This window comes from Topomyia yanbarensis, chromosome 2 (genome assembly GCF_030247195.1).
Source record: "Topomyia yanbarensis strain Yona2022 chromosome 2, ASM3024719v1, whole genome shotgun sequence".
Classification (NCBI taxonomy): Eukaryota; Metazoa; Arthropoda; class Insecta; order Diptera; family Culicidae; genus Topomyia; species Topomyia yanbarensis.
The window spans coordinates 57,352,178-57,377,895 of record NC_080671.1 but is presented as its reverse complement, the minus strand read 5'-3'; the positions used below and the strand labels follow the sequence as shown (position 1 = coordinate 57,377,895).

At 36.8% G+C, this 25,718-nt stretch overlaps 1 protein-coding gene across 3 annotated transcripts in view; it reads left to right on the top strand.

Annotated features, from left to right (window-relative positions):
• Nucleotides 1-22,582, top strand: part of LOC131685720 (protein quiver) — a 38,207-nt gene extending 15,625 nt beyond the window's left edge. For all 3 annotated transcript variants that reach the window (XM_058969628.1, XM_058969627.1, XM_058969630.1), the window contains exon 6: nucleotides 5,420-22,582. In XM_058969628.1, coding sequence (XP_058825611.1) covers nucleotides 5,420-5,652 — 233 coding nt within the window. In that variant the 3' untranslated portion in view covers nucleotides 5,653-22,582. The remainder of the gene's footprint in view (nucleotides 1-5,419) is intronic.
• The last annotated feature ends 3,136 nt before the right edge of the window (nucleotides 22,583-25,718 follow it).

Sequence of the window (25,718 nt, the reverse complement as noted above, 5' to 3'; positions counted from 1 at the left end):
AAAACACGCTTAGGAATCACATGAAAAAAGTTTAAATGCTTGAAAAATACAGGAAGTTGAGCTATTAAGACATTTAATGAAAAAATGTGTTTTCTAAATATAATGTCAAAAAATCTTATGTCTCTGAATTTTACCGGTAACGTATCTATTGCGAATTTTTTGCGTACAAAAAGATACATTTTATAATAATTGAAAGAAGAATAATAGAGATATATGCACGAGAAAATGTTAATAATTAATATGAATGACAAAATGCTCTAGAACCCCAAATTCTCGTATTCGGACAAAGGTCGCAAAGGTTCCATCCGATTCCTGAGATTTTTCACATTAGAAAAACTGCAAAATATGTATGATTTACCGCATACAACAGAAAAGGTATTAAAAATAGGGGAGATAAAGTGTCCCGAAGCCCCAATTTACCCCATGTTTCGAGTAACAGAAATATCTCCATTCAAATCCTAAAATTGTTTCCTTCAAAAAAAATATGTACTGTTATTTGTTACTTCAAAAGTTATTGTATTCAATAGATTTTTTAACATTTTTAAATGTTTTTTTTTTCAAGTTTCAAAGATTTCCTAATGCTTTGTTCAATTACTTCAGTTTTATTTGCAATTTCATCATGCGAAAATATATGGACATGAACAACGTTTCCAAATTTTGTAATTTTGAATCAAAAATTACCGTTCGGCCAAGAAAACTTTTCGCAGGTTGCCGCAAAAGTATTATCTTTTCAAACGTGGCTGATGATTGGGTAAATAGGTATTAACGAAGCTGAATCCCTCTGGATAAATACTCGCCATCTCTATCGTTTGTTTACCATTTATCTATCAGTGTCATTTCAGTCGAGCACAAGACCTGTCTGTGGCCCGCGTTCGAGATGAAACCGAAGCGATTTTCCTCGGATTAAGTGGTTTTGGCAGGTCTCGTGCTCGATTGGAATGGCACTGACAGATAAATGGTAAACAAACGATAGAGATGGCGAGTCTTTATCCAGAGGGATTCAGCATCTTTTATAGGTATGTAAACAAAGCTCCCTTTTTATGTGAGGAGTATCCAGAATAGATTCTAGAGACCCCATTGTATGCTGTGACTGTGTTATGCGGTTTGTACGCGAGTGGTATCCGAGGTTCAGTTGTTTTCATAAATGATACTGGAGACAATGCACTCAAAACGCGACTTATTTTAAAAGGGTGGATGACGTTTACCAGAAAAGGGGTTTTTTTTGTAAAAAGGTCTGAAAATGGGTTGCTAGTATCATGCCCGTTTTGCCCCAATTCCCTCTTTCGTTTGAGTTTTTGTTCAAGACTGATTGTATAATTCGGAAGAAAATTGAATACGGCTAACTAAAATTAGTATTTCCCATGTAAAAAGCCCAGCGAATCGCTTGAAGATAGTCAATTTTAACCCAATTCTTCACACAACTGAAGCTTGAAGTTAATCCTGGTTTTATATTTCGGTAAAAAGGTTATATGCGGCTGATCAATAGTGATAATTCTTATGTATAAAAGTTCAGGTCATCGTTTAAATATAATCAGCCTGACCGCCCGAAACTTGTTGATCAAAAGTACTTATGCAAAAAATTCTGAGGAATCGGCAGCTAGAATGACCGCACGAAACGTGTGTACCCGTTTTACCCCAACTCTTTACATATCCCAAGTGTAAAGTTAAACCTGTTTGTGCTTCTTGGAAAGAAGCCGAACGTTGCTGATGAAAAGTAGTAATTCTCATGAAAACAATCCGGGGAATCGACTGAAGACAGTTGGAATGACCGCACGAAGCGTTTGTATCCGTTTTATCCCAATTCTTCACATAATAGAAGTGTAAAGTGTACCCCACGTTGCAGAAAGAGGCTAAAAGCGGCTGATCAAATGTATTTTTTTTTGTTAAATTGTCCAGGGAATCGATTAAAGATAGTTAAAATAACCCGACAAAACATGTGTACCCGTTCTACGCAAAATCCCCCGTAACTCAAGTGTAAAGCTAAACCTGGCTGTAATTCTCGAAATGAGGCTAAATGCGGTCGATAAAAAGAAGTAATTCCTATGTACAAAATTCCGACGAATCGATAGAAGATAGTTAGAATGACCGCGCGAAACGTGTGTACCCGTTTTACCCCAATTCTTCATATAATTCAAGTGTGGAGTTATACCTTAATATGATGAAAAGTAGTAATTCTTTTATAGAATAATCTGGGGAATCGATTGAAGATAGTAATAACGATCACACGAAACGTTTGTATCCGCTTTATCCCAATTCTTCACATAATACAAGTGTGGAATTATACCTTACTCAATATTTCAGAAAGATGCTGAAAGCGGCTGATGAAAAGTAGTTATTCTTATTTAAAAAAAAAATCAGGGAAATCTGTTGGAGATAGTCAGAATAACCGCACGAAACGTTTGTACTCGTTTTACCCCAATTCTTTCCATATCTCAAGTAGGAAGTTTAACCTGGCTGTGATTCTCCGAAGGAAGCTGAATGCGGCATTTCACAAGTAGTTATCCTTATGAAAAAATACGGGGAATCAATATACGTGTGAAGTTATACCTTACTCATCATTTCAGAAAGAGGCTGAAGGCAAATCACTAGAATAGTTTTTCTTATGTGAAACAGGGAATCGATTTAACATACTTGGAATGACCGCACAAAACGTGTTTACCCTTTCTACCCCAGATCATTCCCTTATACAAGTGTGAAATTATAGTACACATTTCAAATAGGGGTTGAAAGCGGCTGATAAAAATTATTTTATTGTGTTAAATAGTCTAGGCTATCAATTGAAGGTGACTAGAATGTCCACGCGAACAAGTGCACCCGTTTCAGTCTAAGTTCCTCTTATAACTCAAGCTAAACCTGGCTGCAGGCTTATTATTTGCTCACACAATGTGCCACAAAGAGCGAAATACACCGATGAAAAATAGAGCAGCAAAAAAAACATTGCGATGTGCAGAACGACCGCACAAAGAGAAACTTGAACACGAAAAATGGAAAGATCTGTGCACCAAGAGCTGCACAATTTCGCTCAAAGAGTCACCTTGAGGAGCCCCTTTTTTGTGCCTCCCCTCACTTGCAAGCAGGTAGGAAGGCGAATCAAACTACAATTCAGATAAAGTTTGATCGGAAGAACGTTTTTAACCCATTATTGCCCAACTTATTTTTCACGCGCATCACAAATTGAGTTTTCCGATCGGAAAAAATGATGTGGTCATTCCAGTATAATTATTTCTGTACTTGAAGTAGCTGATATAATAAGGAACAACCTGTGAACATTTCAGATTGATCGTTTAATTGGTTTTTGAGATATCGTGATCGCCGCGAATGAACTTTTCACCAAAATACAACTCCGAGATAATCGAGTTTTACTGTCGGTGCAGCGAGTCAACGGTCTAGCGTATCAAACACTACGCGCCGCCTACTAGTGGTCGATCGGTAGTGGTCTTTGAATAGCTGTAACTCAAGATGTAGTATTCCGATCTTAATGAAATTTTGAGAAAATTTTCCTCAGCGTATGTAGTTTCAGAATATCTAATTTGCAAAAATTCGATTTTTTTCATCCTGACAAAAATGTGTAACCCCTTAAGGAAAAATTGATTGAAAACAACACATAAACACCAGTTTGACCACTATAACTTCTCTAAACGTATTCTGCAAGAGTATATGAACAATATTAATAGGAGTTCTTCTTAGCACCTACTATATATAGTAGGTTGGGCAATAATGGGTTAAAATGTTTTTAAGGTGCCTTCTCTGCTTCAGTGCGCGTTGGACCAAGATTCACACTAAAGAGCCGCTTTATTTGTACTCTTTGAGGTGTACAGCCATGGAATAGAATACACGTATGGGAGCATCACACATCGGAGTGAAGAGGTTTATTGTGAAAGAGAAGAGCGGTGGTTCGCGCATGAAAAGTGCAAAGAGCGTTTTTTATTCTTCTCTTTATTTGCTCTGAGGTGCATTATATCCCTGCCTGGCTGTACTTCTCGGAAGGAGGCTGAATACAGCTGATGAAAAGTAGTAATTCTTAAGTACAACAAATTCGCATTCAGCCAGATTTCACTTTACACTTGAGTTGTGAGAAGCATTGGGGTAAAACGGATACACAAGTTTCGTTCAGTTCTTCTATCAATTGGATGAGCCGTATTCGACCTCTTGTAAAACCTGGTTTAAAATTATTTTTGAATAATAGGAAGAATACGGGGTAACACATCACACATTTCATGAGGCTATTTTGACTATCTGCAATCGATTCCCAGGACCTTTTTGAATAAGCAATGCAACTATTGTATAATGAACTGTATGTAGACATTTTCCGAATGATATTGCCGTGTTTAATTTTCCTCTTGAGTTTGGGTAAAAATGGGGTGAATCGGGCTCATACGTTCCGTACGGTCATTCTATCTATCTTCACTCGTTTCCTTATACTTTTGGCACAAGAAACACTAACTATGGTAGCCCGCATTAAATTTTCTTCCAAGTTATGTAGCCAGTAATAAGAACAAACACTATCAAAAACGGGAATTAAGCAAAACAAGCAGGAAAGCGCATGTTGCGTTCATTTTAAATACACGCAATCGATTCCGCCGACATTTTTACATTAGGAGAGCACATTTTTGATAACCGCACTAAGCGTTCTATGGGTAATAAGCCATACGGGCGTCAGTCGGTTTTGAACCACGCTATCTTTCAAAAAATCTAGCTTTAAAATTCGATTCAAAGGTAGTCAATTCCTTAGTAACTTCGATTGTTTTTGAGCAATTATGTGGGACAGATTAGTTGAATAGAAAATAAATCATATAAAAATAGGGTGAAGATCTGAGATACGCTGTATTGTTATAGGCCAAAATACAAAAAAAATGAAATGCTCTCAAAATCGATACTAGTTTGCTCCAAACGAACTGGAAACTCTTATGCTTTACGGTAGCTAAGGATAATGCAGCACACTGAAGTTTTTTGTCATATGTAGGCGTATAGTAAAAACTCATTGCTCATTAGTGTAAATAGTTTCCATCTTCCTATAGACATTTATAGTTTTTTATAGGATCAATATTGGTTGTAGTTCCAAATGTATCACTACATGATTCCTAAAATTTTTAATCCATATCCAACGTGGTGTATTCGCAACTATAACCCTTATTGAAGATACCTGGGGGGCTTAATGGGTTAAAAATGATTAAAATCCTAAGAATCATTCGACATGAAAATTGATTATCTTTCTGTGCTAGATTAAATAATAATGCTATAATATTAATGAATTTTTTTTATTCTTCTCTTTTTATCCTTATATTTCCTTCACCTTTTGTTCGCTTATCCTTCACCTTGCGTGGCGAATCCAAATTGTGTTTTTCTTGACTTATCACAATTTTATTCACACAAAACTGTTGGAAATGTTAAACGAACTGTTCAACTTGAAATATTTTAGCTTATGAGGTTGTAAGACGGATGTGCACATCACAGTTACAGATAAACTTATTTATGGTAGATCATGTGTGTATGATGGAAAGTTCAGGCAATGGTCATATGTGTTTTTGTGAGGAAGATATGTGTAACTCAAGCCCTAGTGTACTCGTTCCCAATCATCTAAATGTGAAAATATGCATCACTAGCATGCTTGCAGTGTTTCTGTTGAACGCTATACAAAGGTTATTTCGGTAAGCCGCGGATCCACGGCTTGATCCGTTCCCCTAAGAAAGAATAGTCAGTAGTTAAAAAACGGACTCCCAACACCCTTGGAAGGCACGAATGTTTTCAAAATTCTTCATAGGCGTCCCTGAATACGAATTCCCTAACAGCATACCATGGGTACACAATTTGTGCTGCAGCAAACACTATTTCCACACACATTTGTTACACGCACACAAACAAATTTAGTACCATCCAGACCATAACAAATCTAAACATGTTGGTTGCGTTGAACCACGATTCTGATAATTTGGTTAATTGATAGTTTATTCTACAATTTTTAATTTGAAAACCTAATGTTTCAGCCCTCTTGATCAATTATATTTCGAACCTTGTATTGAAGCGATGCGAACTGTTGGGCAAAAACAGAACTTCACTGTTATTGAAATGCCAAGTTTTGTACTCTCTTTGAATTTCTTAGAATGTTCTTAGTTATTATCCCTTAATTCTGTGATTCGTTTTTAAATAGCCGTTAGAAGTCAAACAACGTAAGTTATTCATCTTCATTTCTTGTTCTTCGACCCCGACAAAACAAACAGCTGACTAGAGAAAACTTCAATCCATTTGTATTTTTCATAAAAATTCACATCAATACCTAACTCATATTCTAGTGTAAAACCTTTCGATAACTGCATGCGAGCATATGATAGTGTTTGAATTCGTTTCTTTTATTTCACCTAAATCTGTTAATGAACTAATCACAAAACACTTGAATCCATACTAATGAATAAATTTGAACAGAAGCAATTCGTTTCTCTTACATTGATAGATACCAAGTTGATTGATTAATTTTCGTTTCATCACTATTTTTCATAGACATAGTAATCGTTTAGAAAAGTTTAAAATAATGGCCAACGAAATGCTCTAGCAACGCAGAACAATGAATTTAATGGGCTAAATATAGTACTAGCCTGACTCTAAAGATAATACTAGTTTGATAAAAACCTTGTAATACGTAGATCTTGTTCAACCCCTTTTTACTATTGGTAAATTTTGTATTCCATTTTTTCTTGTTGAGAAATTTTCTATCCACTTCTTTAATATTCCAGCTGATGAATTTTTCATTTAGAATTAGTGCCGATCCCTTGTAACTTTCAAAGACACTGTGAACAACGTTCAATTGTGTAAAGTTATGCATCGCTAAATATCAGGGGGCTCCAAATGAAAACTTAATCGATTTACTCCCCGTAAACGCAAGTCACTTCTATATTTACAAAAAACGATTTTGGAATAACTTGCCTTTAGAGGCTTCGAGTTACGGATATTATATTGACTGCGATAAACAAATATAAAAGGCTACTTAGCACGATTGATCATTGAACACGAAAAGAGGATCCTTCACAGATATCTTACATACAAACCAGATGAAGATCAAACACACACTGTGCTAACGGTGACATCACAAGTATCATTAACTTTGTTCATCCTAGTATCTGGGTATAGTATAACGTATTTTTCCTTAAATATAACTAATTATTCGGTTTTTCACAAACTTGTAGATTGATTATTTACTTACATTTATTTATTTGCTCACTCTGATAATATGGTTTGTTCGCTTCCTTGGGGCAGGAAGCGTTGACTAAAAATTTCGAAGAATTCAAAAAACGAAGAAAACGTTCTAAGTTTCCTTCGTTACCGGGAGAATTATGCGGACAAATACAATGCAAAATTTTAAAATGATTGATCCAGCAAATTTTGAGTTATTATGTAATGGATTTGGAATAACGGACTGAAGGCATAAAAGGTTGTGTTGCCGCGAACACGCATGCACCAGAATGGCTGTAGCAGCTTTTGACGAGACTTTTAATGCATTTTCAAACCACAATTGATGGAAGTGCGGCCAGCATGCGTGGCAAACTTTTTTCAACCAAAAACTTTGAATTCAAATCCAATATCTTTCGATTCAATTTTACATTTTTACATTTAAATCACCAGACCTCAAAACGTTATACGTCGTTTTGGTTATTCCCTGATGCTACCCCCATTCTATATTATTTTAATTTCAAGTTACACATCTTATGATTTGATTTCACTCAAAACCGTTAGCATCGTGTTTGAAATGTAGAGCTAGCCGGTAGAGCAGATTCCACCAGAAAATATTCTAAACGCCACGGAAGAGTGTAAATGGGCATATAATAGTAAACTAAACATAATTACTCATAATCACTGCTGTGACGCAGAAAGCATGCAGAACGTTGTAGTTTGTATATACTGAGACAAAATCAAATTCTCGTGGGCTTGTAAATATACAGTTACTGTTTTCATTCTGCCTCCATACCGCATAGTTAGAAAATAGTTCTAGAACAAAGTTTATAGTGTTACTTTACTGGAGTGTATGCAGCAGCTGTTGCATGCGTTTTCACATTTACTTTCAGAAAAGGACAAAATTCATAAAGAAAAATAGTATTTCCATCATCACTGCAAAAATATGCAATTTTATTCTAATAACCTTCGTGTTAATCTTTCTGATGATGTTTATTTGTAGTGTTAGCTAGACTTATTTAGTATAAATAACGAAGCTTACCTCAATGAATGCTATGATATATTTTTATAACAGACCCTAAATAGTTAGAAAACAATACATGAATATTTAGTCCACATAGGTCCCGACGGAATTAAAAACCGAATGACGTAATATCTTTAACAAATCATTGGGTCCCTAGTTACTTATTTTCCCTAGTAATAATCGTTTCCAGAATATAAACTCTCCAGCTGGTTTGTAAATATATGCATTTTCGTCGTCCTTTTTTGTGGCCAGTAAGAATTGCAGTGGAAAATTTTCTTTGAAAAATTCCACAATGTCATGATTGTGATTTGATTATTTTACTAAACTGATAGCAAATATTTACAACACCATTCATATTCAATCCAACCTATCATTAATATCGGGAAACTACAGCATCTTTGATGAAATGGTCATGATTCACGGAACGAAACATACCTTTATAGATATCATATTTCATGATTGGTAATTATTTGGGAGTGCGTGACGTTAGGCACTTGTGTGTTAGGTATGCATACATTTGGCGTAAGTACGTTAGGCAGAATGGACGATTGGCATAATGTACTTTAGACATAACCAACGATTGGCATTATGTACATTAGGCATAATGGACGATAATAATAAACAAAACAAAATGGTCGTATAGCTTTTTTCGCTATGGAAATTTCAACGGTAGGTTGTTTTTTTGGGTTAGGAAAATCTATGCTGTGCTACATCATCGTCTTGCATAGCTTTAACGAGAGACAGCAAAATAAACAATACTATGCAAGTTATTGAACCCTTAACCGCGTAGATTCCTTTTTTCCTTATTTCGTGGTATGGCAAAGGTAGAACTGGAGAAAACTTCATTTAAGTCAAGGCTATTGGATGTATTACTGTTACTATTGTAACCAAATATTGATGAATGCACAATAATGAACAACGATTGTTTTTGTTTTCATTTTAGAGGCTTCCGCTGTTAGCTGGCTCGACTATAAGCAGACATTAATTATCGGAGCTTATGCAAAATGTTATGCGGATGTTACATTCGCAGCGGTACCTTTTCTATTTCGGTAACTCATCATAGTACATGGACAATTCTCTCTCTCTCGTATTAAAAAGATTGGTTAAGTAGCATCAGACAGTTTCGAAGGCAAAAAAAATAATCGTTGAACTAAATAATATTGGAGAAATCATTGTAGAAGCCATATTTATTCATTGAATGAATAGTTATAAAATTTATCATCCTTCATTTCATGAGCTGTGCTTCAGGGAAAATATTTGCTTCTTGAATAATTGTAACAAACATGTATGTAAGCAATATTCAAAGTATATGTAAAATTTCTGCAACTACATATAAATGGGTTTCCCCATGTAAAGCGTTCGCTTATGTTATTTGAGCAAAATGTTTATACATCAAGATAAAAACTTGATCGAGTTTGTTTAGCTTACAGCGTATTTTTACAAGCTCAAAAAAGGACAAACATCCACGCTCTTACCACCCAACGTCATTGCCGCACAAATATGAGTTTCTTTAATTAACACATCAACATGTTGATTTATGCCACACGTCCATTTTTCCAATCATCCATTACGCCTAATGTATATTATGCCTAACGTCCATTATGCCTAACGTATTTATGCCTAAGGTATTCATACACCCAATATTAAGTACCCACTGCTCGTTCGACTAACCACAATGATCGTTGTTGGTTACCAATAACAAAATTCGACAATAACATTACCATATATGACCAAATTCAACGATTTTGCTAACTTCGACGTTTCGTGGAACTACTTACATCTCGACCGACTGGAAACATCCAGCTATTGTGAACATAAATTTTTCAATATGAACGAAATTCCGTCCCAGTGTAAAGTGTGTACGTACTTATACCAAAGTATCTAACGCTTTTTTCATGTAATGAACTAGTGATTCTTGCATTTGAATTTTGATATTAGAAGCTAGATAAACGAAAACAAAAACAGATTTCATACCAAGACAAACAGAAAAAACCACTGTTCCAATGATACAGGAAACAAAAATATAAGGTAGTGCGAATTGCAAGCTTAGTCTATATACAACCATTGATAGCAATAGAACACACTAGAACCGCTATTGAAGACAACCAAAAATGATGAAACGAAATAAGAATTAGATTGGCGATCAAAAAATGCAATATAACTAGTGAACTGTTCTTCTAATTTCACTCGAGCATACGTAGATTTGTCTTTTGTATGCGATTAATTCTCCGCGGGAAGTTCCATTCAATAAGAAACGTTTTGATAAAAAAAAATAATGCTTATGGTTGTCAAGTACTGTAAGAACACACGAACAAACAAAAGAAACAGGATATACATACATTTTTGGACAGATTTTATTGTTAAACCAAGCAAAAATAAATATCCGTGATACTATTTAGATATACTGGATTGGTATTCAAAACTTCATAAAAACGAGAAAAATATAAGCATTTGAGTCAAGAATCATCATGTTTGAACATTTATTCCTTCGGTTTAACTATCTGGCTGCTATGCCGGAATAAGTTCGCTCCCAAGACACTTCAAAATCATGAAAATTTTGTCAGACAGTACACGACACGATCTTTAACCGCCCGATTCGGTTCTGTTTGTCGGCAGGGATGCCAACCTTCCAGATTTCTCTGGATTCCTCCAGATTTTTAAGCGTCGTCCAGACATACAGATTTATTTTTGTCTGATCCAGATTTCAGAGATTTTATCCAGATGTATCCAGACAATATGAAAAATAACTAAATCAATTACAAGAAGGCTTCGTTGATTCTTAAACCACTATTTGAAAATAGTTGGGAACACCACATATCAAAGTTTTTTCGCTGAACGTCACCTAAATTTTCCGAATTTTCGTCAGCTGGAAGTTCCGGCAATCCAAAATGCAGAATCCCTAGAAATTCAAATTTAATCTATTTCACGGATTCTCTAAGCTGAAAATTAAGCATTTGAAATATAAAAGGGAGCGCAACTATAGAATTTTCAGTATGTCGAGACATATTTGTTTGACAACCAAACATATTCCATCAATAAAATGTACAAATACAGCTCATAGATGGAGCTTCCTAAAAATAGCCCAACCATCAAGACACCATAAATTGGTCTCAATAACCCATAAATACACCAACATATGGTATTTTATATGGGATCTACCGGACCATGGTAATGGTGTTTTCATGGATTGAGCCCATTTCAAACACCCATATCAAGCCCCATGAGCATGGGTGTATTATGGGCTTTCCGTTTGCTCGGGCATCCAGACAATTCCAGACTTTTTCAAAAAAATATTACAGATTTTCTGGAAAAAACACTTGGCATCCCTGTTTGTCGGTGCGTTATCGCGTTGAAGGCTTCGCGTCCCTTCGGAATATCGTGAAAAAAATCTTTTCCGCGTTGTCAAATTCGCTTCTCTATCGAAAATCGTGCCGTGACAGTCGAGCATCAGACTGACTTTTTTTTAGAATTTTGCACTATCAGTGGAGTCCATAATTCGGATAGTTTTTGCATACATATTGAAAAGGTCCTATGTGCACATGAGAGCCTCTCTTTGTTTACATTCTCTTTCACTAATAACTCGATCGCATTTCCGATTGCTGTTTAACTCTCAGCATAATATGCTAGCCGAAATCGTACTCTTCCGATATGTACCGGAAGTCCGGAAAATCATTGGAAAGAATAATGGCGAAGCTGTAATAATCGAAAGAGATAGTAAACACAGAGATGCGCTCATTTGCACATAGAGCTATTTCAATAAGTATGCGAGATTTGTAATCTGTTTCCCTGCCTATTATGTTCGAACAGGAATGTGTTCTCTATTAAGGTTGAACAGAGAAAGGACTAAAATCGAAAACGAAAAAAGGCAGTTTTTTCCACACCGTGTGTTAGATCTTCATAAAAATCAATCAGCAGTACTGTAACAACATTCTACATAAGCTGATTGATTTTTATGAAGATCTAATACACGGTGTGGAAAAAAACTGCTTTTTTCGTTTTCGATTTTTCCCCATTCTCCCTTTTTTTCCTCACGAAATAATTCGACACTATTTCTTTTTTTAACAAGAATAGAAAGGTCAATTGGAAGATGTTTCTACATATAGAATTGAGTCATCTGGTTAAAAGCAAGCTGGTAGAAAAATTCGTGCTCTTCCTTCATAAATACCCTGAACTTATATGGTTGAGTACTGTCGCATGCGGTTGTATGGTTATCGTACACCACTAGCAGTCTTGCAATCGCAGGTTCCTCGATCTTTTTTTTTTACTTGAACCAATTTCCACCGTATTTTTTTGCTAGTTCACACCCACGTTGTAGATTAAAACAATTAATCCCAACATGCGTATCGAATCACATTTCCGTTTATTCATCCTTTGTTCACGCCCAGAGTTAAATTGATGAAGATAGACAAACGTTTGAAATATTGGAATAAGCTGAAATATTGCATGTTTTAACCCATTTTAGACTGCTTAATGCTTCGTAATTCTTTTTAATGCAATGACTGAATGTGTTCTGTTATTATTTCTGTGAGTGGCATTGAAATTTTAACTTGTTACACGCGTTAACATAAGCTTCGTCGCTGCATGCTACACTTAACTGTTTGCTTCTATGTTATTTTTTGTTGCGTGTCCTAATACTTTATTCTATGACTAAAAGTAATTCAAAGATGTACAAATTTTGTCCATAATATTAATACTTTGTAGCTTAACATGTTTAAAAAAATGATGATACCGTCTAGAACTTCGGAACTCACGGAAATTAACAATCCAACACATTTTAAACGGTTTTATTGATTGCAGTACTAGGGAAGTTTTTGCTCAAAAGTATTGATAAATTGTATGCTGCAGTTGCTGTCGAATTGACTTAATGAAAAGCGTTTTCATGGTCCGTGGAAATTTGCTTTTCATTGTCGAAACTATTATTTCCTCTATCTATCGGAGTGTAACAACTAAGTAAGAAAGATTGGAACACTGGAGTTATCAGTTTCATTTAAAGATCTTTTTTGTTGGATGTATCTTCTGTTATTATTTCCATTGTTTCAAGTTTTAACAACTCCTTTTCAAATTGTTGAACAATTAGTCAAAAACTTATTTGTGTGTATCACCAAAATATTCGATATCACGAAACACTAAAATTGAAAGCCGCTATGCTGGGTTTGAGAAATCGACAGAATTAGATCATACCACGAAAGTTTACATATGAGCAGATAACATCAAAATCGTCACGATAATAAATTGAACACTACTACTGTATGTGCCATAAAAATACGAAACAAAAGTGATTATATCAGGACTGTTTATAAAAATAACGATACATATAAGAAATCTCGACAAACATATGATTATCAACATTCACTTTGAGTAGAAGTTTTCTCTTTCATTATCAGCTGTGAATTGTGTTCGGCCAACAACGGTTTATCCGGAATTTCCATTCAAAGAGAATTTTGAAAGTTGACTGATCATATCATATCATTGTCGAGAAATGTTCTGAATATGTTGTTCAAATTATCCACCATAATTTTCAGTATTTCTCCAGGCTGACTTGAAGTGTAGAGCAGAATTCATAATTCCGATGTTGACTCCCGTACCTTGGTAATTGAAGATTGCAAGGCATCTGCACTGGTAAGAGGATTGACTGTAGGACACAGCAAAATTTTATTTTGTTCGCGAAGCTCCAACAGTCACACCCCCTTTTTCATATGGGGGGTTTCTGGATATTCTGGCCCCAAAAATTTTCACAATTTTTCAAATATTTTGGTTCAATGCTAATACGTTTCTTCAGTTTTTCTTACGTAAATTTCAGGAATGAAACGATTTTTCTCAAAATAAGATAATTGCCATGTCTCGCTAATTGTATTCTGATTTGTGTTCTCATAAGTCGGGTTAAGATCGGAAAAAAAGAGTAGATCCATTGCACAATATTGGCTATACATCTGCACTATTATTGCGTAGAAAGACTATTTCAGCACTTACAATGCAATCAGATCTACATTAGTATCGTGAATCCATAAATATACAGCCGGAATATAGCATTATCGTCAGCTCCATATACGTATATAAACCTGATATAACGCGTCCATGCCTAAACAATCTTTAAAGTAAATGCTGTACATATGCATTTAGTGCTATAATAGAGCAAATATAAAGCCAATATAACGCTAATGCGTTACTTTGGGTTAATTTGTTATGCATCTCCTCTAGAAAAATTGTATTCGGCGATGGATATTTTTTAAGTTAAATAGTCTAGTGTACAGCCATTTAGTAATCTAGTGGGTGCAAATTCAATAATGTGTCCTTGCCAGAGCTATAAATACTTTTCCATACAGAATGTTCTCTTTGTCGTAATGAATACTGTTAAGTTTTGTATCAAATGACAGTTTCGAATCTAATGATTTCGCATACATGTTGAAATAGTGAAAATATTGTGGAAATGCATCAAAAATATATCAAAATCAGCGATAAAATAATCGTTTTTGTGGCACATACCGTATGAGCGATTTATTCTTCCATGACTCAAAATTTGAAAGGATTCTGATGGTAAAAATCGCTATCATATTCCAAGTCACTTTTGTTGGGATATTCATGATAATATGCTGTTGGTCACGGTTTAAAAGAAATTGAAACACGTATCATTTTTCATGTGGTAGTGGTATGATTAACACAGTTCTGAAATAATTTGTCAGGTGCTGCTATGAACGAACCATAAAAAATGCAGAATTGAAATCAGATTGTATCAATTGTATGGCACTTAAAAATTATGATCAAAGCACAAGCGGACTGAAACATTTATGGGCTATCCCAAGAAATTGAAATTCATTGCCAATGCATCTATTCGAAAACGCTTGTTTCTAATATCGCCGTTCAACGTGATTTAATTTAAAGCCAAAGCGTTTCACAAATACCACTTACAATAATCAACGCGCAACATGTGCTCAAGAATTTAAAAATGCCTCTCGTTCCATCGCAAATAATAGTTAGTCCTCCTCTCTTCCGTGGAACGAAGAGATAGAGAAAGGCGCAATGGGAACTCTATCATTGATTAAATAATGAGCTAAGTTTCATCGGGATACATCAAATCAGTGTCGTTTGATTTCAATCATGTCTAACTGGAAAATGGTATGCGCCTACTCAAGAGACGGGTCGTAGCAATCATACCTTCAAAAAAGATTAGTTTACCTTTTTGTGGAACGTTTTGATAGAATACCGAAAATAACAAATTAAAAGAGAGTGTTACTTTTAATTCTACCGCTCAATTCAATATATACCACCTGGTGGAATTAAAAAGAAATTTTCTCTTTTATTTTTTGATTTAATCTAGTTTAATTAGTTACAAATTAGTTCAACCTTTTTACATCTTTGGTAGACAAATCATAATTTGAAGATAGCTTATTTGTCAAACATACCACACGTCTCCATCGATTTCAAAAATCTCACACACGTACACGACACAAACACACGAAGGCTAAATTCCTTCATACAGTAGCTTTTGAACCAGAAGAAGTGTTTCCTCGTCGTCGTCGACTGAGTCAGGTTCTAAGCCCATCTACCGTCAGTTCATACATAGTGATACCAGATAGAGTTAGAACCTGAATCAGTTCTGCCTCAAACACTTAACCCTCTGGCAGACGCGCCATTGTCTACATTTGGGCGACGATTTCGCCTGCATCTTAGAACGTTGTGTACTCAGTGCACTGCACATCTCCTGGAGGGGTAAGATTCCTTCTCATATCCACCCGGTCAGAAATTTCGGCGATATTTACTCGTCATCGATTGGTAAAAGTGCCTCTTCAAAGCTAACGAGCGAAATCCATTGAACGCGGTTCAAAACTCCAACGAGAATCTTTAACAGCAAATTACACATACAGATAGCAAAGTAGCAGTCATTGGAAAGTAAGCGAATTACGTGATAGTAGGATAGGATTGTTTGCTAGCAAAGATACCCCTTGTCCGCTCAGAATAAAACGTGTCACCTGGACAGCATTCAATGGAATGGGGTTTGAATCGAAACATGCATTCTGAAATTCGATCCCGCAACAAAGAACAAGACCAGTTAGATGATCGAAGAAAATTGATACCAAAAGGTGAGATCGTTAGATGAATGCTAAGACCATGCAAGATGTTTTAACATAAAATTCGAGCGGAACTGGAAATTATAGATAAATAAAGTTGATAAGCACATAAATAGACACGTTTGTATAAAATAAGAAGCACATATATTCCTCACAAAATGAAAAATGCATCGGTGTTTGTGTGATACTTTATTGAGCTCGACCTGTTACTACAGGATAAGCAAGTGGAACCATCAGATATTGGCTGAGAAACGTTTCACTCAAACTGTTCACCATAAATTCGATTTTTGTAGTAACTAAATAATAGTATTAGATAATTATTTTATTTGGAACACTAATCAGCAAATTCATAATATGATAAGCAGTTTGCCGACGTATAGCATCAGTTTACATAAGTTGATTCAAAATAAGTTTTTTTTTAAATCTTGTCCTAAACAAAGATATCATTTGAAATATAATTACTGTCGTGATTCGCTGGTTGGACCACAGCCTCTGTCCAACTAACGAATATGAGTCGATAGTTGGACTGACTGACAGATGTCATAAACTCTCCAAAGGAGACGTTAGTAGTATAAATGTATTTGTTCACAACTCTAATTATTGTCAGATTGATTGTCAAAGTAAATTTGACATGAGATGTTGGTATTCAGATGCTTTTTAGTTGGATAATGGTCCCGCTAGCGGAGGTCCAACCCAAAAGCGGTCCAGTTAAAAAGTGTCCAACCAGCGAATCACGACTGTATATATTAACAATCTCATAATATGTGAATAGATCTTTGACCGTAAGTTAGACAAACTATTTACAGTTTGTGGATGGCGCACAACAATTAAGGTTCAACTGAGAAAAGCTCTAAAAGCGGTAACCTTGAAAAACGAAAACAACAGTTTTTTCGTTGTAAAGTGAGAGCATCAGGAAAAAGGAATATTCATTAATACCATCACTCGAGCCATGATCCATTTGGGTATTGCATCAGGATGCAGCAATCTGTAGATGATAACCCAGCGATAATTTGTGGGTTAATTTGGTCATAAGTTCGCCAATTTTTGTTCAATTCGGTTACTTAATTTTATGCTTAAGCCTTACGGTGCCGTGAATCTTTTGCGTATTTACAAAAATAATAGGTAAAAAAATTTAGGTCTGTTTAATTCAGTACACTCAGCTCTTGTGAATAATAGAAGAAATATGGGGGGAATCCGACTTTGGTGCTTCGTGGTTTCATTCACATCGCATGTTTGCAGGTCTAGTTGGTCTTGCTGATTCTCTGGTACACCACTAGCCGTAGTGGATCCAGCGATTCAGGTTGGAGGGTGGTTTCCAGTTGATTGATACCCCGACGACCCTAAACTGGTGGTCCACAACGGTGGAGCTAGACTACCTCGGTGGAGAGTTCCCCAACGAAAAAATGTCTCTTGAAACCGTTGTTATTCTTGCTTCGATGCTGTCTGGCAGAGTGCCAAGGTATGTCCTGCAATTCCGGGAGGAGGATAGCGTTCGGTTCACTGGTGCTATCCGGGCAGATGCCGAGTTCGCTTCTACGATTCTGGATGGAGGGTGACTTCCAGTTCACAGGTACCCCGACGACCATTTGCCGGTGATACTTCACGATGTACGCGAACTAGTCCCCGGCGGTGAGCCTAGCCTCCTCCGACGGAGAAGATTCCCCACATCGAATGTTCTCTTGAAACCGCTATCTCGATCGGTAAAGTGCCAGTTCTCAGGAGCCCCGACGACCTTTCGCCCACGATGCGTCTAGTTCGCGGCGGTGGATTTAGTCTACTCCGGTCGCACCCGTTGGTCTCCTTTATCTCTCTTCAATAGATTGACTTGCCGAGTGCCAAGGTCGGTCCGACGATTCCGGTTGAAGTGTGATCTCCGATTCGTCGGTACCTCGACGACCCAAAGCCCTGTATTGTTACGTTGCTAGCAGTTGCTCCTCTTGCCATTACCTTTGCGAGGCTGACATGATCTTAACGACTGTTCTGTTCACCGCGTCCTCATAAACAATGGATTTTATTTCGTTTCGCTCGTACTCGAATCGCGGACATTCGAAGACCACGTGCTCAGGCGCTTCCTGTGCGGGCACGCGATGCAGAACGGCGATTTCGCGTGCCCGAACCTGTTCAGAAACTTCTAGACATAACCAAGATTAGAAAAGAATTGCGTCATGTCAAAGTTCGCTTCTCAGGAAGTTTTGTTCACCCACACCGACAGGCATGGGATTAGCGTTATCCCACTGATGTTGCCACTAGCATAAGGTATCAGTTCGGGCTTGTGTACAGACTCCTCTCGTGCCTCAATCCATATAACACTCGCTAGTTTCTTCGAGTAGAAGGTTTATGAGAATCATTCCAGCTCTCACATAGACTGCCTCTGACAAGATATTTCGATACGCGCTCGAAGCCCGCTTGGCCATCAGGATGAACGTGCTGTTCAGCCGAGATCTGTTCCTCTTCGTCTGCAGTGCCGTCACCCATGCAGGTCCTGCGTATCTGAACACCGATGTGGAGAGTCGGATTTTACTTCTGTTCGCCGAATTGTTTGGCATGATGATTAAGTCTATGATTGTTTACCAAAACCACCTCGGTTTTGTGTTAAGCTAACGCCAGCCTCTTCTTGCGCATCCTGTTTCTACAGTATCTATCGACTCCGTGGTGAGCACTTCCAATTCCTCTAGTCAATCAGCAACAGCTTCAACACTACGTCGTAGATAGCATTCCAAACAGTTGGACCGAGTATGGAACCCTGTGGAACGCCCGCTGTTACGGTTACACTTCATTTTCCGGCGTCAGCTTCGTAGATCAGTTGCCGGTTATAAAAGTAGCTCCTCAGAATTATACAGAGGTACTCGGGAGCTCTGTCTGAGCGGCGAATCGGCGATTGCCCAACTAGCGCTGTCAAAGGCGTTTTTACGTCTAGTTACGTTACGTTTTCTCTTCTCTTTTGCTTTTACGCTGCATCCACAGTATCCAGAACCGTTAGTATGGTATCCTAAGTGGATCTACTTTTCCGGAAGCCGAACTGCATATTGCATAGGTCATTCTCTCTCCGCTTATGTTGTAAGCCTGTAACGGATTACTTTTTCAAGCACCTTCCCGACTGCACCCAACAGACATATGGGCTCCAGGGAACTTGTCTGGTGGCACCACCAGCTTTTGTTGCTTCTACGCGGTCCCAAACATATCCAGGTTTGTTAGGATTGCTGTTTTCAGTGCCACGTTGGGGAACCGTCTGGTCCTTGGGCCTTCTGACTCACAAAGCTTTTACCTCCACTATCAACTCCTCGCTGGTTACTCGAGCTTTTTATTTGCGGTCATTCTAAGCTCCATACGGCGTTTGTTTTGATTTTGAAAGACTGAGACAGCCGATTTCAAAATCTCCAACATCGAATCCCAGTCGTGATCTACATCTTGTTATGTGCGGCTCTTGCTGCCTTATACGCTGGTCTTAGAGCTGCTCTTTCAGCGACGTTGTGGGATATATGCATTCTCCTCCCGGCTCGGTGGCAACTTGCACGTAGGTCAACAATCGGCGACTGTACCTTGGTTTATTCTCTCTTGGTATGGTTGCACTACACGCTCTTGCTAATGCCGTGAACACTTCATCTGCAAGCCTCTTGTCTTGTCGAATTTCGTTGTTTTCCACTACCGCTTGTTTGATTGAGTTACACGCGCTTCCGATAGTGTACCGGATCGCTTGGTGGTCGCTGTGAGTGCACTTCTCGCACATTCTCCAATTCAAACTTCCTGCTGGCCATGGGCTGCGAAAGATAATGACAATCACTCATTCTGCCGGTTGTACTATCGTTGGCAACATCTACGTTCAGCTTTGTAAAGGCCTCGAGTAGACTACTCCCCATTGAGTTGGTGAAGCGGGTGCCCAATTCCACTACCCAATTCCAATGCCCACGTGTTGAAATCGTCGGCAATGCCGACTGGTCTCCGATTGATAAGTTCTTTTGTCATTTTTTCGAGCATTTCTATGAATTTATTAACCGTCCACCGCGGGGGTGCATAGCAGCTGCAGAAAAAGACTCTATTGATTTTGTGCGATAAGGAATGGATATCTTCCCGTCGTTCAAATCGACGCTGATTTTGCGTTATCTGAAATATATGGCCGGGATACGGTATGGATCCATCGATTGTCGCAGCAAGTGATGTGCTGTGTCGCAGTGGTTGAGGTTGATTTGCATTACCTCCACTGTGATTTCGTTGCAATCGCCTGTTTGAAAGCCGAATATCGTGGGCCAACTGTATCCTAGTTATTTTCTTTCTTTGCATAGATCAGACATCTCGAAGTCTGTCGGCAGTCTTTTGCCTTGTGCTTTCCCCGCACTTTCTGCATAATTTGCTCCTGTCAGGTCCACTGCAGTTTCCAGCCAGGTGGTCAAACTTTTGACACTTGAAGCACACTTACGGTCGCTGAGAGACACTCAGTGGACATCCAACTTTGATCTTCCCGGTTTTCTTGTGCCAGTGCCTTGTTAGTATGGATATTCGTAGAGACCGGTGCCGTAGCTACTTTAGCATTTCAGCAAAACATCGCTTACAGCGTCCCAGAAGGGAAAGCTTCAGTTTCTACTCGCACTGTTTGTGCGCGGGACATGTCGGGTGATCATGTGGATTTCCCCCACAGTAAAGACACTTTTCTACATCTCTGATACAGAAGTCATCTACATAATTCCCATCGTTTTTTTTTCCATATCGAACCTTATTGCTACAACGGGTGGTTGTGTGACCCAGTTGTTTATGTTGTTTAATGTTTATAAATCGCGGCACAAAAAGGTGAACATGTAGATGAACCTTGTCAAAGAGGAGGCAGTTACGTAGAGCAGAACCGGCGAAGGTCACCGTATAAGAGTCTGAGTTGACAAAGTCCTTTTCCCGTCAGCTGCGGCTGATGCTGAATGCAAACGTTTGCAGTCCAGTATCACCACAGGCTGAATGAGGTCTTTAAAACGATCAACCCCATCGGCCAGTAGATCCGCGCAATTTGAACTCGAATCGGAAGCGATTCCACCAATTTCAACCCGATTAGCTGATACCTACTTCAAACTATGTACCACCACCCGAGGCGTATTTTTGATATTTCTCTCACAGCCGAACTTGAGAAATATGCAATAAACTCCAACACTGGTTGTCTTTGGCCCGGAAAAAGATCACAAAGCGGTCGATTGAGCAGGGTGGGTATAATTATAGTTGGGGAGTCGATTTTACTTCGTCATCCACATCACCTTGAGGGGAGCATACAATAGATTTTAAATTGTAAGTTTTACTTACATGACTTTTGAATTGTATACGTCTGAAAGCTAGAGTTGCTCTATTTGAGTGAAACATGTTCCAAATGTTCAACAAGTTGCTCTGATTTTCTACTTGTTTGCTCCGTAACAAATCTGTATACAGAAAAATTAAAAAAAAAAGAAACTTGAACGGTAGAGCATCGGACTAATAGCCAATATAATCTCTCTGAAACGTATCTCAGCAAAATGTCCCCTGGTTCCATCTATCTTCCGACACCTATATAGGAATGCTTTTCCACATGTAAGATCACGGCCATGACATTTTTCACCATATTGACACAGTTTATTTATAAGCGTTGCATACGAATGCATGCAAGTCAACCAATAAATGAGATATAGGCAAAAATAAGCGAACCAAATCAATTATTATAAATAAATATCAACTAGTAGATATTAGGCAAAATATGGAAAAAAGAAATAAAATGCTCATAGATAAAATTGACACTAGCAGCTAGAATTTTAACGATTCAAAATGTTAAACGTTTTAAGTAAAAATTCGGAAAATAGCTTCCATTTGCTCATATTACAGCAGTGAGTGTGTTCCCATTTTGTACTTTTATACTCATTACTTTCAATAATACTGTTGGCGTAGCCAATTGTATTCTTTTACAAACCCGATTTTTCTATACTTCTTAACAAAATTCACACTCCTTTCATTTTGTGTTTAAGGGATTTTTAGGAAAATATATCGTTGAAAATGATTTGTAAATATTTTTTTAATTACTAGGTGAGAATACGTGCAACAAAATGGAGAAACACAAAAACATAATATACGAAAGAACTGTTCAATCTAAAATTTTAATGTTCCGGAAAAGATGTTATTTTAATCTAAACCATACGGTATTATTATAGGTAAATTCTACAGCGTAACCACGAACTTTAAAGAATGCCATTTCGAGTAAAAAGGAATTTTAATGGTTATCAAAGCAGATTATGTAGCAGGGCTGAAAATAAATTTGTAAGAGCAAGCAAACAGCTGAACATTATATTGTACTACATGTTAATAACGGAATAAACCAACTCTGATAATGAAATGCTTCGAACTGACTTTAAACTTGTCGGTACAAACTTCGTAAACCGTACTAGCAAATAAATAAATGTTTAAAGGTTTTATGTTTTTGTGAGTGCAATGTTGTGGATTCGATGTTGCTTAAGTTTATCTTTTTTGTTAATCGTTTTGCTGTAAACGGTTACATGTTCTAAACACGGTTGGTAGTATAACATTAAGAAGCATTAGCATGATCAATGGGCGGCTCTGCATATGGATTGAGCCGCCTCCTTCGTAACAAATCTAGCCATATAACTAAATTTGTGAATAGAAGTTTTTTTTTGTATTTCAGGAAAATCAAACTATTAATAACGAGCCCAAGAAACCCTTAAGAAATATCTAGTTTACGATGAATTTAAAACCTAGGTAAAGCACCACCTTCCAATTTACTGCTAATAGCGTGCTTAATTTAAAACATAAAAAATTGACTACCCCATATTTTCTTTTTGTATATACACTAAAGTGACAAGATAAAATTGATCCACATCGGTCTACCCATAAGCCCTAGTCCTACCAGAGTGTCTGCTCCATATTTGAACAAGATCGGACAAGTCTAGTTAGCAGACCAACGCACAGTGGTCGCAATGGTACCAAAACATGCGTTTAATTCATTGTACTCTAGGAGTTGATTTTAGTGATTTGGTGTGTTAGGAACACTTTTTTGAAATGTAAACCCCCTTCTTTTAATATACACTGAATTGTGATAAATCCACCTAAAAGTGAGATAGAAAATTTAATTCTGCTAACTTTCGAGATAGTCATGGTGGTTGTAGAAAATTTTACTGTAGTTTAAAAATACCGCCATTTTGAATGTCAATTACCAGGAGATGTGGAAATATGTGGAAGACATTTCAATTCTACGAGAAAGACAGTGAGAAGTACTACAAGAAAAACCCTAGTCACAACGGGCATCAACTGGCCTGTATGTAAAAATTATTTTCCAACAATGCATGTTTTGTATTTTGTAACAAAATAAGTACAACTTTTTCAACATAACTTTTTTTGGTGATTTTTTCTATTCGTCAAATATTCTAAAATATCATTGGAAATGTCAAAACACACATATGAATCCAGAACTCTTAGTTTCTGTTATCTGAAACTTACGAATTATTCATTAATTGACACGATAACAAATGTAAGTATAGTCGTGATGCGCAGGTTGGACCACAGCCTCTGTCCATCTAACGAATTTGATTCGCTAAGTGGACCGACTGACAAATGTCAAAAACTCTCCGAAGTAGACGCTAATAGTGTAAAATGCGTCCGTTCTAATCTCTAATTACTGTCAGGTAGATTGTCAAAGAATATTTGACATGAGATTTCAGAAGCTTTTTTGTTTTGAATCTATTAAAAACCATAGCAAAAAGGTGTACGCCGTTTTCATGTAACAATTACGTGGCCAGAATGTCCATTAATTCTTTTGTTTTTAAAATTGCGTTTAATTCTTCAAAATGCGTGTTTAAGCGTACATTGAATGATTAAATATTTGAAATTAAAATTTTAATAATAATAATAATTGTAATATAGACGTGGAAAGTCTGGCAAGTCTGGTCCTAAAATGCAATATGTAATCGTTTCGTGAAAACGTCATCTAATACTTTTGGTTATGGTTCTTACTCCTGCAAATTCTGTCAAAATTTGTGCACGTCTTCAAGTAGATATTAACATTCGAAATTATGTTTCAAAGGTTTTCTTCCATTTAATTCCACTATGTATATATTCGAAATTATGTTAATTTTTGGTCATAAGTTTGAAATTACAGAAACTGAGAGTTCTGGATTCATATGTGTACTTTGATACTTCCAATGATTTTTTAGAACATTTCACGGATATAAAAATGACTAAAAAAAGTTGATGTTGAAAAAGCCCTACTTATTTCGTTACAAAATACAAAACATGCATTGCTGGAAAGTAATTTTTACATACAGGCCAGTTGATGCCTGTTGTGACTAGGATTTTTTCTTGTAATACTTTTCACTGTCTTTCTCATAAAATCGAAATGTCTTCCACATATTTCCACATCTTCTGGTAATTGACATTCAAAATGGCGGTACTTTTAAACTACTTTATTCAATAACTCTTAAATTTTCAAATAAAAAATGTTGATGTCTTCGATAAATATTTGTAGTTTCTCGATTCCAACAACTTCTTAGAGCATTTAAGAAATTGAAAAAATCTCAGAAAAAAGTTATAATGAAAAAATGATATTCTGGGCGCCTTCCACGAACAACGCTCTTTATCTCAACACCATTACATTTTGGAGAGTTTGCATGTTTAGCAAGTTTTCTCGTAGTAAAATTTTCTACAACTTTGTCATTGACATCATGACTCTATCTCGAAAGGTAGCAGAAATAAATTTTGTATCTCACTTTTAGGTGGATTTATCACAATTCAGTTTATATCAAAAGATGGGGGTTTACATTTCAAAAAAGTGTTCCTAGCACACCAAATCACTAAAATCAACTCCAAGAGCACAATGAATTAAACGCACGTTTTGGTACCATTGCGACCACTGTGCAACGTGCTTGAAGATTGTATGGAATTTTTCGACAATTTACATGAAGAAAAGCACGGTTAGATGACACTGTATACTACTACTTTTTTGCGAAATAGTGGTTGTGTTTAACTGAATATGCTGAATAATATATTTGGATGCGTTTTAGTGCACGATATAAGTCATCATTTGGCTACAAAATTTCAGTTCCATATTTCACTCCATAAAAGGTGCCAACACTAACTTTTAAAGGAAGATATATATAATATAGATACGTTGACGAGAATTATTGGGAAGGGCATGATCTACAACTTTGTGGAAGACACCTAATATCTATCTCTTTCCGTTTAAAAGTTAGAGTTGTCGCACTCTATGTGGCGAAATGTAGAACTAAAATTTTCAATTTAAAAATGAATTATATCATGTAGTAGAATTCTTTCAAATATACTAATCGGCTAAACCCAACCACTATTTCGCGAAAAACAAAGTTCGTTGAAATCGATTACTGATTGGCCACAGTACACAGTGGTCCAGAATGTAAATTTAGCAGGAATTTTAGCTTTTTGCTAAAACTAAATAACTTCTCGACAAACATATGATTACGACTTAAAAGCCAACTGTCAAAATT